Consider the following 18,334-nt stretch of genomic DNA (forward strand, 5'->3'; position numbering starts at 1 on the left):
ATAAATGTCAACTATTGTTATCACTATGGTATAGAAGGAAGAACAAAGGTTTGAATTTCAAGAAGATATGAATGTGAGTCCTATCACCAACTTGCTGTTTAATATTGGAGAAGTCTATCGTCTTCTCTGAACTTCAGTTTATTTCTCTGTCAAATGAAGGGGTCACACTAAATAAGTTTAAAATACTTCCCAGTTCTAACATTTTATAGTATTCAGTATATGAATAAGAGCTCTGAGAGAGGGCCTTTTATCACTTCCCTGACCCAGGAAATATGTGAATCAGCAAGTTTGCAGAGAAAGGCTAACTGTTTTAAGTTAGTCTCATATCAATCTGAAAGATGATTCTGTCCATTCCTGGAAGAGTAGGAAGCAAAATAGCAAAACAGACTGGAAGAGCCAGGAGATGGAAGCTGGAGAGTGTCCCAGATCAGTTCCTCCTGAGCCAAATCTGTACTGTTGCTTCATTCATTTTTTTGCAATGTTGTGAATTCCTAGAAAAAAGACACCCACAGCCAGATGAAAACACAAACTGACATACAAAACCAAAGTACAAAGCTTGGAAGTTTAGATTCCCTTTGGGAATTGTCAGTACTCCTTTCTATTAGCAAAAACAATAGCAACCAGAGCACCAAATTTATCCCCCTCTTACTGAAGGGCAAATAGCAAGCTTAACATTTTGGCAATAAGGTATTATGACCAGAACAAGACCAGCTGATTTTATCTACACCCAAGACTAACTCTAGCCTATTCTTATTTGAGGTGCTTTATAGATTGGTTTTGTGGCACAAAACCTGCTTATATTCACTATGACCCACTCTACCACACTCAGTGTGTTGGTAATATTCAGTGTCTTAGAGACTCTCCATATTTTGAATACTTGTAATAATATCAATAGGATATTGATATTAAATAGACCATCTAAAACTCCTTGTAATTTCCCAAAGATCCCAGAGCAAAATACAAGATATATTATCTCCCAAATATTTTATCACAATAAAATTAATAACAATAACAGCAACAATAATAATGATAGCTATCTTTTACATAGTACCTACTATGTGTCAAGCACTGTAATTTTAATTACATTAAAATTAAATCAGATTAAAATAACCATTTAAAACTGCTTCTTTTAAGATAGGGAATCTATCTACATCCATGTGTGTGTGTACATATATAATATATATAGTGTAATTACTAATTTACATGTATTTATATATTATATATTTATATTTGTGCTGTATATATTTATGCACATACTTCTTGTCTCTCCCATTTGAATTTAAGACCCTTGTGAATGGGGGATTTTTTTTTCTCCTTTATACTTTTGTCCCCAGAAAGATTGCTTATCCCAAGGGAAGGTTATAAAATAATGAAAAACAGTTAAAGAAAACTAGTTGACATTGTATACATGTCTGATAGCATATGAAACATCCCACTCCCTTAACCCCTCAACTTTCTATCAATGTAATGTTTTTCACCATCTGCCTTTGGAATCCTAATTGGTCAGTCCTACCAAGAATATTCCAGGTGAGTTTAGCTTAGACTTGGACTATTCTGTTCTGTTGTGAAATAATATCTCTATTCCTGTAAACCATCCAGTAACAGAAAATGAATTTTGTTGATTAACTAGGAGGGGGAGGAAAGACAGACTTGGGATGACAGACAGTTCAAGTTAGTGGGTAAGTTCCAATATGATTGAGTGCATTTTCTCTGTGAGGGAGGAAATGTGTGTGATCTAGGGCAAGAGGTAGAGAATGAGATCTTGATGCTGGTGAGCAGCACTTCCTGCCAGTCTTGGTGAATGGAGGAGAATCGGAAACCACAATGATTTCCTCTGGACTGTGGGGTTCAGCGTCTAGGGCTTCTCTGAATCGGGTGGGGAGTGGAGAAGAGGGTTGGGCAGGGATCATATAAACTTAGGAATATAGCAAAGAGGAGAATTGAGACCCTTGTTGTCATATGGATGAGGGAGAGGGGTAGGGAAGGGAAGAAAGGGGAAGGGAATACGCATTATTCCAGGGTTACTATGTGCCAGGAACTGTGCTAAGAGCTTTTTTCCTTTTTTCTTTTTTCTTTTTTTTTTTTTTTTTTTTTTAACAAATATTGACTCATTTGCTTCTCACAACAATCTTGTGATGTAGTGCTAATATTATCCCCACTTTATATCTGAAGGAACTGAGGCAGACAGAGGTTAAGTGGTTTGTGAGGGTCACATAGTTAGTAAGTGACTGAGGTCAGACTTGAACACAGGTTTTGCTGACTCCAGATTTAGCATTCTATTCACCACACCATCAGCGGTTGGGTGGGAGCCCAACACTGGCTGCACTCTCCATAGACCTTCTTTTTCTCTGATCTTTCTGTTTCCCATCCTTCCCTTTTTCCCTTTCCTTTCCTTTCCTTCCTTTCCCTTTCCTTCCCTTTTCTTTTTTTCCCTTCCCTTCCCTTCCCTTCCTTTCCTTTCCCTTTCCTTTCCTCCTCACATTTCTCTTCTGAAAGTTAGGGAGGGTGATAGCAGGAAGAAGAAATATGTCAGGCTATTTGCAGAAATTCTGTGCTAATGGTTTCCCCCTCAAAATAATTATGAACCACATATAAATGGATTCAACGGCCATCACCCCAACGTTGTTATGTGCGTGAGACAGGAGGGAGATGGAATTTTAAGTACTCTGACAGACTGATGTAGGAGATATTCTGGGTCTGAGAGCCTTGCTGGTAATACTCCCTTAGATTTCAGCTCCTCAGTCTTCAAACCGCTTCTCAGAAGGTAGGGAGGAGGATATAGACGTATTCTCGTGTAACAAAGGAGAAGTCCTGGCTCTAATTCCAAGTCCTCAGGTGAACTCAATATAACCTAGACACTGTGATGAAATGGTTCATCAATGAGATCTAGACAGAGCAATAGCCAAAGAAGGCAATAAGGCATTGCCATAAGATGCTGGAATTCAGGGAGCTCACTGTTGACCTGTTCCCGTGATTCCCAGTCCTCTGACAGCCCATGCTACATGTGCTATAACTGCCCTATTTTCTTTCCCAGCCCCTAAACCATTTTACCCTCTTTCACCATTTTCCCCAGTCTACTGAATTCCCCAACCTTATCTTTATTGCTTCCACAGGAATTGGAGGGTTAAGGGTCAAGGGCCTTCTAGGGAATAGGCAACTTTCTTTTTTCCTGAGTAACTTATTTAAGTCATTTCAACTGACCTCTGCATCATCTTCTCCTCAAGGCTGAATTTGCCCCGTTACATGAATTTCTACTTATAATTCTGGACCTGGAGTATTGTCCTTCCTCTCAAGTCACAGCCTTAAAACTCAGAGATTTCCTATATAAACAGGAGTGGCTGGGGGAGGGCAAGCAGTAGGAGATTTAAAGAAAAAACATTCTAAGGATAGGGTATTTCATGATCAAAATTACTAAAGCAGGAGAGCATGGCATAACTATGAATGATAATGAGTAAAGTCTACTGAACATTTTCCAAGAATGTCAGAGGACAGTGCTTTGTATGCTAAGTGTTTATTAAATGCTTTATTCTTTCAATCACTCAATGTAAAGTACTTAAAAGGAAGCAATATGGAAGTAAGACTCAAAAATATGAATGGTAACAGATTGCCATGACCTTTGAATGCCGAACTAAGGAATTGGGATTTATTCTAGAGGTAATAATAATAATAGGCAATTGAAAAATTTTAAGCAGACATAATGAAAATTTCAGATCTAGCCATTTTACTTTGAAATATTGGTGGTTTTGAGGAAGAAAGGACCAACTGCTCAAGTACCACCTTCTGCAAGCAGCCTTTCTTTAGTCTTTAACTCTAAGGCCCCCTTCCCAAACCACTTGGTAGTTATCTAATCTGTATATATTTGTATTTGTTAACTTTCATTTGTAATATGGTGTATTGTTGTTTGTCCTTCATTCTGGAAGAGGATGATTTAGGCTAAGTAGAAGTTAAGGTAAAGAATGTCATCTTTCACCTAATCTCAAAAAATCTAAATAAATAAATAAATGTATATACTCCTTGTCTCCCCTATTAGAATGTTAGCTCCCTTGGAATTCTGCCCCCTACCCTCAATTCTTTGTGCTTTGTGTATCCCTAATATCTACTACAATCAATGCTTGGCAAGCAATAGACATCTAATAAATATTCGTTGGTTGATGGAATGAATTAGCAAAAGTGTAAGTCACAGCAAAGAGAACTCTTCTCCTTTCCTATTTTAGTGGCTTTCCCCCATCTTTAAGAACAAAGCAAAACAAAAAACTTCCTTTGATCCTACCAAGCCCTCAAACTATTGTACTCTATCTCTTCTACCTTTTATGATCAATCACCTAGGAAAAGCTTACTTCACTACCTCTTCTTTCTTATTTCCATCACCTCTATTTTCTCATCTCTACCTCACTTCTCAATCCTTGGCAAATGATTTCTGGGTTATGCTCCAGCAAGATAGAGAACCCAATCCTTGTGATCTCATATCTTTCCAAAATAAGAATTATTTTAAGAGATAAAACAATTTCAGCTATTTCCATGATTTAGGACACAAAGGACGCTAAAGAAGAAGCAAACTGATGAATTAGCAACAAAGAAGGATAATCTTTTATTGGTTCAATTTGCATTTATTTTCAGCCCTGAATTCTTTTCTTCCTACCTCCTCTTTTCCCTCATTGAGAAAAAACAAACAGAATTCCTTATTATATATAGTTGAGCAAAATTAATTTCTGCTTTAGCTATATGTATGTGTATATGTGTATGTGTGTGTGTTTATATCCTGAATTCATAATCTCTCCATCTGAAGATTGATAGCATATTTTTAGAATTGTGTTGGTTCTTGTGTTAATAAGAGTTCCTAAGTCTTTCAAAGCTATTATTATTGTACAAATTGTTCTTTTGGTTCTGCTGACTTCACTCTGCATCAGTTTATAGAGGTCTTCTCTGAAACCATCCCAGAGAAAAGCAGTCTCTTCAACTATTTGTAATTTGACTTCTGATTTCATCATGTAACTGAACCTATTCATGTCAAAATTACCAATGATCTCTTAATTGCTAAGCCAGGTGAGTTTTTCTCAGTCCTCCTACTTCTTGAACTCTCTACAATATTTAACACTATTAACCACTATCTCATTGTAGACACTTACTCTTCCCTGAGTTTTCATTATACTCCACTCTTCCTGGCTGTCCACCTACCTGTCTGACCACTTTTTCAGTTTCCTTTGCTTTGGGATGTCCCATTCCTTGTATATGACTGTGCCCCAAATCTCTAACTTGGATTTTCTTCCCTTTTATCTCCTTAACTCTCATGGAGATTTAAATCAGTTTTCATAAGTTCAACTATCATCTCTATGCAAACAACTACTATATTTACAAATCCAGTTTTAGAATCTCTTCTGAGCTCCAGTTCCATATCATGAACTGCCTATTGGGTATTTCAAGTTGAATTTTCCATAGATAACTCAGAAACTCAACATGTCCAAAACAAACTTCATTATCTTTTCCCAAAAACCCTCTCTTTTCCCTAACTTTCTATGTCATACTCCTCTTTGAGAACAAAGGAAAAACAATTTCTTTTGAAGGTTTTTCCACTGATCTGAGTTTGCAAGCTTAATGTCATCCTTGACTCTTTCTTCTTCCTTACTCTTCATACCTTATCATTTGCCAATACATTCTACTTTTAAAGTTTATCCAGTCTGTCTCCTTCTTTCTATTAACACAGTCACTCTCTTAGTTCAGTTCATCATAACTTTTTGCCTAGACTATTACAATAGTCTTCTAATTTGTCTCTCACTGCTGCAGCACTTAGCACAGTGTCTGGCACACAGTAAGTAGTTAATAGATGCTCTATCTATCTATCTATCTCTCCAATCTTTCTACTGCATATCTGCCAATACCCAAAGCACAGCTCTGACCATCTCATGCCCTCTAACTCAGAAACCCCAGTGTCTCCTTCTTACCTCAAGGATAAAATATAAAGTCTTCCTTAATACCTCACTCTAGCCTACCTTTCTGGGCTTATTGCAATTCTCCTCATATTCTCTATTTAAGTCAAGCTGTCTGCTTACTATTTCTCCAATAATAACATTTCATCTCTATCTCCCTGTCTTTACATAAGCTGTCTCTCACACCTGGAATGCACTCTCTCCTCACTTCTGCTTCATGGAATTCCTGGATTTCTTCAAGGTTCAGCTCAAGTGCCAGCTTCTAACAAGAGACTTATCTTGAAAATTACTTTGTAATTATTTTATCTTTTATTTTCTTTGTATGTTTTTCTCCAATAGAATGTAAGATCTATGAGGGCAGGAATTGCTTCATTTTTGTCCTTATATATCCAGCACCTGCAGTTTGGGGCATGTAGGTACTTCAGTATTTGTTGGGCTGAACTGAAGAGATATCCTAACTACTTCATGGTTGTTGTGAGGCTCAAATGAGATCATAGGTGAGAAAGTATATTAAAAAGTATGCTTTTAATATTGTGCAATCGAGAGGGTATTATAATCATTGGAGCAGCAGAGTGGAACTATGGAGAGAGAACTGGGCCTAGAGTCAGAAGAATCCGAGTTCAAATCTGTCTTAAACATTTGCTAGCTGGATGACCCTGAGTAAATCACTTAACTCTTGTCAATAGAAATTTGAAAAAGAAAATGGCAAATCACACCAATGTCTTTGCCAAGAAAACCTCATGGTCATTATTTAAAATGCTAAAAGACATGATGTCAAAAGATGGACCCTCAAATCAGAATGATCTGGAATGTTACAGTCCAGGTAGTCATGAAGAGTTGGATATAACTGAATAACAACAATAATTATAATGATTGTCTCTTATCCCCCTCCCCACCTTATGTCATTCCTTTTCTTTATGATTTAAAAAAAGATATATTTCTTTGGGGAGGAGGTTCTATTTTTTCAAAAGTGTTTTATTTTCCCAAATACATATAAAGATAGTTTTCAACATTCATTTTTGTAAGACTTTGTGTTTCAGATTTTTCTCCCTCCTTCCTTTACCTCCCCTAGCCCAAGGCAGCAAAGAATGTGATATAGGTTATATATGTGCAGTCTTTTTAGATGCATTTCTACATTTGTCATTTGTATAAGAAAAAAATCAGACCAAAAGGGGAAAAAAATGGTGTCATTCCTTATGGGATTATTTGGGAACTATATAGCAAGCTTGAAGGAAGAAAAAAGTTTGGATAAAAGAAGGTGGGGAAAAAATGTGAAAGCTCTGGAATCTGCGGTGATAGCCAGGAAGAGTAGACAAATAGGCTAGAGACGATATAGGTTAGAAGAAAGAGGCTGGACAATTTAGACTCAGCAACAACATCCAGAGAAACAGCATTTAGTAAGCTTTTAATAAATATTTAACAAATGGATGAATTTGTGAAAGGGTTTACCTGAAGGTAAAGGGTACTGAAAGAGAATGGAAAGTTTTCTCCATTTCCCCTTCATATCATGAAAGAAAAGTTCTTAGCACTTGCCAATTATAGAGTAAACATTATATATATGTATATAATAACATAATAAATGTTTACTGATTCATTGGTTGAAGAAAGATGCCAAGACTCACAGTCAAGGCCTTCTAGTAAGTTCATAGAATTGCCAGGAAATCACTTATTCATTCATTCATACACACACACACAAATCTTAGTCTAATCTTGAGCTCGTTGTTAAAGCTTTAAATCACACTAAGATTTTTGGGACAATACATTGCACTAGATATAGAGATAGAGTTAGAATTAGAAATGTGATTAGATAGGGATAATTTAAGAATTAGAAATCCTAGATTTCTTAGAGTTGCCCATCCAATCCACTTCTTCCCTCAAGCTTGAATCTCCTCTGCATCATCCCTGATACATGGTCAACCAGCTTCTACTTGAAGATCTCTGGTAAGCAAAAGCTCACTTCTTCGTGAGATAACTACTGAATAAAGCATGGCCTTGGTTCCTGTTGGAACTTATAAATCAATAGAACCCTGGATCCTTCTATTCCTCTTGTAAAGGGGTCATGGGAAAGTTAGGGAAGGTAGTAACTGACTCAAGAAGGATCATTTGTGTCTGTATCTTCCAGGCTCAGAATAAGGAGACCGGGGTCTTGGCTGCAGCCAAATTGATTGAGGTTCAAAGTGAGGAAGAGCTGGAGGATTACATAATGGAAATTGATATCTTGGCTAGCTGTGACCATCCACACATTGTCCAACTACTGGATGCCCTCTATTGGGAGGGCAAACTTTGGGTAAGTTGGTGGGGCTATTAAGTACTAACCCATGCACTGATGGAGATCCTCAGAGCATCTCTATCGTTCCTAATACTTAGTTTGAAGTCAGGTAAATGGGGGCATTCGATTCTGTCCCTGCCTTTGCTGTGTAGAGGATGATATGATGTCCATTCTCTCTTCACAGGGTTGTTGTAAGGATCCCATGAGATAACATTTGTTTAAAAAAAGAGACACTTAACACAGTGACTGGTACACAATAAATGCTTATTACCTTCTCCTTCCCACAGTCACATAGCTAGAAGAGCCAGGACTCAAACTTCTGACACTCCCCCTTCCTCCCCCCAAGTCCAATGTTCTTTCCACCTTCTGAACTTGACCTTCTTGAAGACAGTCACCTTTTGTACACCTTCTATCTCCCCAACAATCTGACAGGACTCGGCACAAAGTAGACACTTAAGTCTTTGGTGGATCATTCACTAGTGGGGAGAAGCACTATGAATAATATAGAAAGTGCTGAACTTGGAGTCAGAAATACCCCCAGAGTCTCTCATACTTGCTGGCTATTCTCTGAGCCTCCTGCAACAACTTGACGCTGTCTGGTTAATGGATTGCAGTATTGCAACATAAGTACCACATATACGTGGATGTATTTCAAAATTCAAAATTTCAAAATGTATTTGAAGAGTGGATACATGTGGATGGGTCATAGGACTATTGATTTAGAGCTGGGAGGGAACATAGAGAGACCAGTGTCTGATGTCCTCATTGTACAGAAGTAGACAGCAGAGATGGGATTCAAGTACAAGTCCTCTGATTGATATATATGTATGTGGGGGAGCGGGGGGGTGACGTATATACATGTAAGAGGGACATAGAAATATATACATCAGGTATATGCTGGGGTGCAAGACATAGCTTCAGACAGATTCTCATAAGACATTTGACTCTTCCTCATCTCTGGTCCTCAGATCCTTATTGAGTTTTGCCCTGGGGGTGCTGTGGATGCCATCATTCTGGGTAAGTATAATAAGGAGACTACCACTAAATTAGATACTAGTTTCCACAATTCTGAGAATGTAGCCCTTCAAAGATATCACATCTTACCCAAGTATTTCGTCCCCATTACACAGAAGTGAAAGCTAAGACCCAAGCTATGAAATAGGGTCTCTGGATCTTCTACACTCCCCATTGCCTTGGAATCAAGAAGATCTGCTTGAATCCTGCTTTGGATGCTTATTAACTATGTCACCCTAGGCAAGCAATTTAACCTGTTAGCCTCAGTTTCCTTATCTGTGAACTAGACATAATAATAAATAAGATATCACATGTAAAGGACTTAGCAAACCTTAAAGCACTCTACAGAATGGGGCCAAATGCTTGTGGGACACTATAAATCCTGGCATTAAGAATGATGTTGTTGTTGATGATGATGATGATGATGATGATGATGATGATGATGATTGGAACTTCCAGTACTGAGTCCAAGATCTCATTTTCTCTTTCCTCCTTGCAGAGCTAGAGAAAGGGCTGACAGAGGTACAGATCCAAGTGGTCTGCAAGCAGATGTTGCAGGCTTTGGAATACCTGCATGGATCTAGGATCATCCATCGGGACCTCAAGGCTGGGAATGTCCTGCTTTCTTCTGAAGGCTATGTCAAACTTGGTGAGTAAAATCCTGAACCATCTCCCCAAATCCTCCCCCAACACTTCCTGCTCCCTCATAAACCTTTCTAACAATATCAATTCCTGGACCATTTCCCCACTCCCCAACTGGCCAAGATATCTGTCTCTTAGATCTTGCTACAAAAGTGTACCCATGTGCCTTTACATTAACTTCCAGTACACCACACATTGCAAATCCACAATATAAATCTTCACATCACCCAATATTTTTCTTATAAAAGCCTTTCAACCCCGTCCCCCAACATGCTTACATAACTCTTGAACTACCTCACAATAATAGTAATGATGATGATGATAGTAGTTGCCACATTTTAAGGTGTTCAAAGTACTAAATATGCAATTACATAATTTGAACATCTAAGCAATTAGGCAATGTGACTTGCCTATGATTGTGTATCTAGTAAATATCAGAAGTGAGATATGAACCTGATTTCAGAACTAATACATTTTCTACTATGGCAGTTGGTACTGTATGATAATTGACTAACAAGTCTAATTCCAGTTTGAATCTTTTTCCATCCCTTAAATAATTGTTTCTTGCCCATAAAAGGTGCTAATCTGAATTGGTAAAGAGAGTTTCCTCCTGTGAGGTCCCCATGCCAATTAAACTAAACTAGATCCAGTCCTTATTCCTAGCCTAGTACTCTGCATATAACCATAACAGAAAATGAGATGGATAGCAGGTGAGAGCTCTAATACTGCAGTGAACAATACCTGGCTTCAAATTTTATCTCTAACACTTATTAGTTGTGTGACACTGGGCACATCACTTAACCTCATCTACCTCAGAGAGTAACCTTAATCACCAAGATTAAGTTACTATTGTACTACTACTACTAGCTATATAGGCAACATTTATATGTTACCTTAAGATTTGCAAAGTGCTTTCTTTACACATGTTATCTCATTTGTTTCTCATAACACTTTTAGGCACTATTATTATCCTCATTTCACAGATGGGGAAAACTGACACCAAAGGATTAAGTGATTTGCCTAGTGCCAAATATCTAGTTATCCTAAGACAGGATTTGACTACAAAGGCTGATACTTATTATCTACTGAACTATCTAACTGCCCAGCTAAATCACAAATGGGATACAATCTGTGATTGTAGAGGGAGGACCCAAATCTAAAATGTCCCCAAAATGTGACAGAATCATAGATCCTTTATATGTTTGTGAATTTCACACGTATACACACTCCTGTCACCATCCCCCACTCAACAAATATCTAGTCCCCTCCATGTGTGCTACTCTTTATTGTGCATATCTTCCCAAATATACCTTCCTGCTGATAAGGGACCAAAACAAAGCAATGTTTGGTTGATATAAGGGAGTGAAAAGTCTTCTCTGATGCCACGAAGTACCGATTTCCCCTTCCTTCTCTCTATTCTCTTCTCAGACCATTAAACCCACTCCCTGGTTCAAGCTCAATCATCTTCATTAGGAAATCTCATTCCTACTGACTGACTCATACAAAAACTTTCCATGTTACTCCCCTGCATTCTAGGATCCACTCACTGCTCACAAGCCAGGCCCCATCCCTCAGACAGAGATAATCCCCACACAGACTAGTGACGGTCAACACAGCTGCCCAGGCAGATGACATCATCCTGGTCCTTATGAGCCATCAGGAGACGCTCTCATTCTGCCCCACACCTGGCCTAGAAACATTAGTCTCAAGGTGACTGCTGTGAAGGTATAGGCCCCTCTGGAGCACCCTGAGATCCCTCATGGGGGAATGAAAGAACCCCAGTTTGGCTGACTTTAGGCAAGATCCTTCATCTCAGTGTGCTTTGGGCTGAAGCACAGGGGATCTCAAAAGGAAGAGTCACAGCCCAGGACCCGGTCTCATTACTTCTCAAGGAAAAAAAAAAAACTCAAGATCTCCCTTTTTAGAATTAGAGAGATTATAATTGGGTCCAACACAAATCCATGCCCTCAAACTTTAGGCTCTTTCCTTTGAAATATCATCCTTTTCATTTATCTATGATTAGTTCCCCTCTCAAATGTCCCATAGTAACTGTTCAGACCCTTTAGGAAAGATGTTGATTGCCCAGAGAAGGAGTTTGGATTTTGTCCTATAAGTTTTTGGATTTTTTTAAGAGATAGGAATGGCAAAATCAAAATAGTGTTTTAATAAATGTATTTAACAGTACCTGCAGGTTGAAAGAGAGACCAGAGACAGGGAGAACATTGCAATAAGGTCATATAGCAGATAATAAGTGTCTAAACTAAGGTAGGAGTGGGCTTAGTCACTAACTAAATGTGGCCAGTCAAGGAGATAAATGATTCCCAGGACTGTTTATTCACTAGACTCACTACAAATTTATGTTACTTAGTCTCAATGGGCCTTCACTACAGCAAAGCAATCCTTATGCACTTCCTAATCATTTCACTATCCCTCTTACCAAAGAGATTATTCCAAACCTTTTCATCCTTCTTCGAGCCTCTCATTAAAACCACATCCTCTTAGGCTCAGCCCAGGACCCTGTCACATTACTTCTCAAGGAAAAAAAAACCCTCAAGATCTCCCTCTTTAGAATTAGAGAGATTATAATTGGGTCCAACATAAATCCATGCCCTCAAACTTTAACTAGACTCTTTCCTTTGAAATATCATCCTTTTCATTTATCTATGATTAGTTCCCTCTCAAATGTCCCATGGTAACTGTTCAGACCCTTCCTTCTAAAGTCCCCAATTCTACTCACATTCATTTTCTTCAACAAATATTATTTTTGTCTTCTTTACTGAGAAGGAACCATTGGTTCTGAGATTTCCTATCTCTTCTACACTACACCTCATAAACTCCATTCATTCTCACACATTATCTCTGTCCTTCCATTAGCATCAAAGGAAGTAGAATTCCTCTTTGCCAACATTATTAACTTTCTCTTCTAATAAGCTTTTCAGATATTTTGAGACCTTTCCCTATCAATTGTTTCCTATCTCATCTTCAATTTTTCCCACTCTACTAATTCCTTCTCTGCCTACAAAATGTTCCTTAAAAAAAACAAACACTCTTCTCTTGATTTAGGATTAAGCAATGCTTTTATCTCTCTTCCTGTTCATTGCTAAACTTTTAGGTGGTATGATCTACATTTGCTATATCTCCTCACTCCCTCACTCCTCAGCTCCTGAATTCTGACCTTTTTGTCTCTACTACACTAATGAAACTGCCATTTCAAAAAATACCAATGGCCTCTCGATTGCATGACCCAATGGTCTTTTCTCAATTCTCATCTTCCTTGAACTTTCTGCAACACTTGACATTATTAACTACCTTGTTTTCTTGATACTCTCTCTTAATTGGGTCCAATACAAATCCATGCCATCAAATTTAAAGTAGGCTCTTATCTTTGAAATATTATCCTTTCATTTATCTATGATTAGTTCCCTCTCAAATTCTTCTCAAGTCCCCAATTCCATGCTCATTTTTGCAATATTTGCCATTACAACCACCTGTTTTCTTGATACTTTCTTTTCCCCTGCATTTTTGTCATTTTCCTCCAACTTATGGTCCATTCTTTTAAAATTTCCCTTGCTGTACCATTTTCTTTTTCTAATGGAGATGAAATACATGTTATGTCTTTTCTTCTCACTCTAAAATCTTTTCTTTAGTAATTTTAATCCCTTCTTTGGCCCCAATTATCCTCTCTATATAGATGACTCCCAAATTGACATATCCAAACCTGATTTCTCATTTGGTTTCAGGTCTACATTTCTGGCAATCTCCTTTGAAATGTACAACTGTCACTTTAAGCTCCACATGTCCACAATTAAATTCATCACCTTCCCCTATAGAATCTATATTTCCTCCAAAATTCTCCATTTCTACTGAGAATCATTATCCTCCCAATGACTCTGATTTAATACTTTGGAATCATCCTCGTCTCTTTCCTCTTCCTCACTTCTACTTTCCTCACCTAACAATGAGCTGCCAAATCCCATTGATTCTATTTCCACCATCTTCTATTATCTATCCCTTGCTTTCCACTAAAATGCTGCTGTCTTAGTTTGATTTGATATCATCTCTTGCCTAGAATATTGTAGTAGACTACTAAGTGCTCTTCTCCTTAGCTCCTTTTTCTCCCCACTCTAATCCATGCCTCAAACATGATGAAATATTCTTTCAAGGAAAGAATTCTGGCTCAGTTATTTCCTACCTTAAAACCTGCAATTGTTCCCAATACAGTCAGACCTCTGTAAGTACCTTAAGGAAAGGGACCATGTCCTTTTTCCTATATTTAGTAGGATACCTTGCATAGGTCGAACAAAGTAAGTATTCAACAAGTGTTTAATTGTTGAAGAGAAATAGGAAAGTACAAAGGCCTGTAGATTTGCAAGCAAAGAAATAAATTTGTGAGTAAATAATCAAAGGTATTTAAAGACTCATCCTATGGGAGTTGGGAGGAACAAAGAAAATCTCTGTTTTCTATCCCTCACTTCACCTCCTCCATCTCTTTCCTTAAAACAGCTGATTTTGGAGTGTCAGCCAAGAATTCCCGCACCTTACAGCGAAGAGCTTCCTTCATCGGGACACCATACTGGTACAGCTAGGGGCCCAGGGGCTGGACAAAGTGTCCAACTTCCAAGGGAGCTCATGGCTCCTACTCAGGGATGGGGTGAGATGGGAGATTGGCTGAGCTTTGGGCGTCAATATTTAGAACACAGAGGTGTCCACTGGCTCTAGCCTTTGGATTCTGGCCTCTTAGGGAGGAAGGGGATAGAACAGATACTTGGAGTGATTAAGGGTCCTCCTGGGTAAGAGATGGGCATGGCCCAAGTAATGTAATCTGAAAAGATGTACAGTTTGTTGAGGGAAGTTTATGTTACAGCCAAATCCAAAGGCTAGGTGGGAAATCAAGAAAAAAAGCGAGATGGCTGGTTTCAAGAATAGGAGATTTAGCAGAAAGCCATGGAGTATATACATAATAACTATTGAAGAGACCACAGTTCATCTCACAAAACTCCTTCTCCATGTCTCCTATCCTGTAAACAATATTCTTTTTTAATATACTGATACATTTTGACAATAATACTCATTTCCAGATATTGCCCACCCCTTCCCTCTGTCTTATTAAATCTTTGCTCATGTGACAAACCAGTGACCACCTCCACTGTGTCTGACAATGTGCATATGATATTCTTCACCTTTAGTCCCCTACCTCTTCAAAAAGGAGAAAGAGGGAGGCGTGTTTTTCTACCCTTTTTCTTGGTCATTCAGTTAATTTCCCTTTGGGGAAATTTTATTTTAAGGTGGCTTCTCAGTTTCCTGCTTTGAATATTAGGTGCAAAGAAATAGAGGTGCAAGAGAGAACACTGGGAGTCAGAGGACTTGGGTCCAAACCCTGTGTGGCCTTTGGGTGAATTATTTTTCCCGGATCTCAATTTTCTTTCTGGCAAGGATTGGACTAAAAAATTTATCATGTCCCTTCCTGTTTAATATCAATTATCTTAAAGCTTTCTTCCCTTGCTTGTTTCCCCCAGCCTGCCCCTGAAAAATCAGGCTTTCCTTAGGGACCTCCAGGAAAGACTATTAAGAGGGATGGGACATTCCAAAATATTAGTCTACTGACTACCACACCCCCAGTTTTAGCCTTTTGGTTCCTCTTTTCTTGGTAACTTAAGGGCAGAAAGAGGGGGTCGTTCAGGGAACCAAGATGGACACTAATGATGAATCTGTGCTTCTGGCTACAGGATGGCACCAGAAGTCATCCAGTGTGAGACGTCCAAGGAGGCTCCCTATGACTACAAGGCTGACATCTGGTCCTTGGGGATCACACTGATAGAGATGGCTGAAATGGAACCTCCCCATCATGAGCTGAACCCCATGCGGGTGCTGCTAAAGATCCACAAGTCCCCACCACCCACTCTGCGCTACCCTCAGCAATGGCAAGTGCTCTCCTCTCTTTCATTATAACTGGAGCAGTGCCGAGGAAAAAGCAGGCCAGATTGGAAACAGTCAGAACCTAGGGAACTAATAGACCCAGGGGAGGTGCCAGTATCAAGCACAGGGGAGGATGGAGGCAGTCAGGCAGAAAAAGGAGCGGTGGGCAGCTGGTGGCAAGCAGTCATGGTGACATAGTGTCCCGGAGATTTTGCATCATTCAGCAGGGACCTAACCAGGATTATCAAGATTTAGGGACAGGATTTCAGGATCCAAAAGAATTTAGAGGGGAAGGAAGTGACTGTAGACCAAACCTGTAGCAGTAGAGGGTACAACCAGTGACGTGGGAAGGAGGCATCTCTAAGTTACAGATTGCCCAACTGATCCTCTCCCAGTTTACTCAGTTCTCAAGGACATAAACAGTAAAGAGGACAGGAATTCACTATTTGTTCACTGACTGAAAAAACAAATCCTTGGGAAGGCTTTTGTGATTGTTCTTCCATGAAGGCAAATCTTTATCTTCCTCCCTTGGTGCTGCTGCTGATCTAGGATCCCTGGTCTGGACCATGGACCTTTATTGCTGTCCTTGTAGTTTCACTAGGCTTAGAATGAAAATAAAGGTCTAAAAGATTTTTCTCCTTCCTGTCAATTTCTTTTGATTTAAGTCAGCAATGGTTTATTGGATTTGGGATCAAAAAATCTGCATTTTAATTCCAGCTTGGAGGGAGCTGGAGCAATTGACTTTTCCTCTTTAGAAACGGGTTTCCTTTTCTAAAAGGCCAAAAAGTAGGAAATATCTAAGTTCTGTTCTATCTCAAGTTCAATTCTTCCGTTCTATTTCAAGATATCCTATGGGCCTTAGAAGCTTACTGGATGCAAATTATTGTAAGTAGACGAGTATGTGAATCAGGGATGATGGGCTAATGAAGAAATATGATTGATATTGCCCTCAGACCTATTAGGGAAATGTTGCACATATCCAGCAAAGTGCTGTGTAAGGTCCAAAGTGGAACCTGCTGGTGTTTTCAGGGGAAAATTTTTTCTTAAAGATGGCATTTGGATTGGTTTAGGATACTGTTCCCTGTCTTTTCTCCCAAAACATATTCTTCGCAGTATTCACTATTAAAAATAAAAGTTCACTTAAAGGATTTTCATAGATTTTCCCCCTTCCAGGGGACTGAGTCTGAAACTCTTAATCCTTAGAAGAGTAAGACTGAGAACTGAGACTTTGGTCTCAGAGCAAAAAACATATCACTTTAATTCAACAGTTCAATTCAGTAAAGCAACAAATATTTATTTTTCTTAATAGTTTTTCCCAATAACATGTTAAAACAAAATTTTAAACTTAAAAAAAAGTTTTGAGTTTCAAATTCTATCCCTCCCTTTCTCCTTTCCCCCTCCCTAAGATGGTAAGTAATCTAATATAGTTTATAAGCATGCAATCATATAAAACATTTCCATATTAGTCATTTTGTACAATGACTCAAATTTAAAAAGTGAGAGAAGAAAGTGAATAATAAGTGTGTATTAAGCACTTGGTATCTGTGTTAGAGATATAAGGACAAAAAGAAACTATCCCTGCCCTCAAAGAGCTTATAGTCCATCAGGAGAGACAACATGTAGACATACAAGTATATGTGGAATGTAGATGAAATAACAAAATTTCTAAAATTCCAACTCTGTACAAGTCTCTATCCCATGTACCAGAGACAACTAGATGACATAAAACACACAGCACCTCTTCTCGTGAGACCCACTTCTCTCCCTTTTATCATTATCTAGAGATCAATATACTAAGCAGCTGGGTGACACAGTAGAGAGAACACTGTATCTAGAATCAGGAAGATCTGGTTCAAATCCAGCCTCAGACACTTCATAGATATGTCATCCTTAGTAGTTCACAACCTCTATTTGCCTCAGTTTTCTCATCTGTAAAATTGGGATGTTGATCAAATGGCATATAAGTGTAAAATGCTTAGCACATTTCCTGGCACATGTTACATAAATGTTAACAATTATTAATACATCAACATCTCCTGGTAAGCACTAAATAAATGTTAGCTCTTATTAATATATACATATATTCCATTTCTAATGCTTTTTTTTCTTGGAAAGAAGTTATTGATAATAATAGCTAATATTAATATGCTGCTTTAAGATTTGCTAAATTCTTTCCATCTGTTATCTCATTTGAACACAACAATATGTGGGGTAAGCACTATTATTAAACCCATTTTACAGATGAGAAAACTGACCCAAGAGTGGCTAAATGACCAAGGTCATCTGCTAACAAATGAATGAGGCAGGATTTGAGATCATCTTCCCCACCTCCAGTACAGTACTCCATCCAATATACCACCTAGTGCTGCACGGGGATTACGTGAGACCTTTCATCATTTAAACATTCGTCTTTAACCCTCTCTACTTCCTGATTGTCCCCTCCACTTTCAAAGAAGGAAGCAAAGGCTTTTGTGAGAGTGAAGAAGTCTCTAACGTGGCCTTTCCATGGACATCAAAGGTCGAGGAGAGTTGTTAGGGATGACCCTGAATGTCAGCCACAAGGTTAAGC

General features: G+C 38.5%; 1 protein-coding gene across 1 annotated transcript in view; it reads left to right on the forward strand.

Moving 5' to 3' along the window:
- Nucleotides 1–18,334, forward strand: part of LOC127548365 (serine/threonine-protein kinase 10-like) — a 64,911-nt gene that overhangs the window by 19,035 nt on the left and 27,542 nt on the right. Inside the window, exons 2-6 of the mRNA XM_051975755.1 lie at nucleotides 8,047–8,211; nucleotides 9,162–9,210; nucleotides 9,707–9,856; nucleotides 14,353–14,425; nucleotides 15,576–15,770. Coding sequence (XP_051831715.1) covers nucleotides 8,047–8,211; nucleotides 9,162–9,210; nucleotides 9,707–9,856; nucleotides 14,353–14,425; nucleotides 15,576–15,770 — 632 coding nt within the window. The remainder of the gene's footprint in view (nucleotides 1–8,046; nucleotides 8,212–9,161; nucleotides 9,211–9,706; nucleotides 9,857–14,352; nucleotides 14,426–15,575; nucleotides 15,771–18,334) is intronic.

This window comes from Antechinus flavipes, chromosome 2 (assembly GCF_016432865.1).
Source record: "Antechinus flavipes isolate AdamAnt ecotype Samford, QLD, Australia chromosome 2, AdamAnt_v2, whole genome shotgun sequence".
In the NCBI taxonomy this organism is placed as follows: domain Eukaryota; kingdom Metazoa; phylum Chordata; class Mammalia; order Dasyuromorphia; family Dasyuridae; genus Antechinus; species Antechinus flavipes.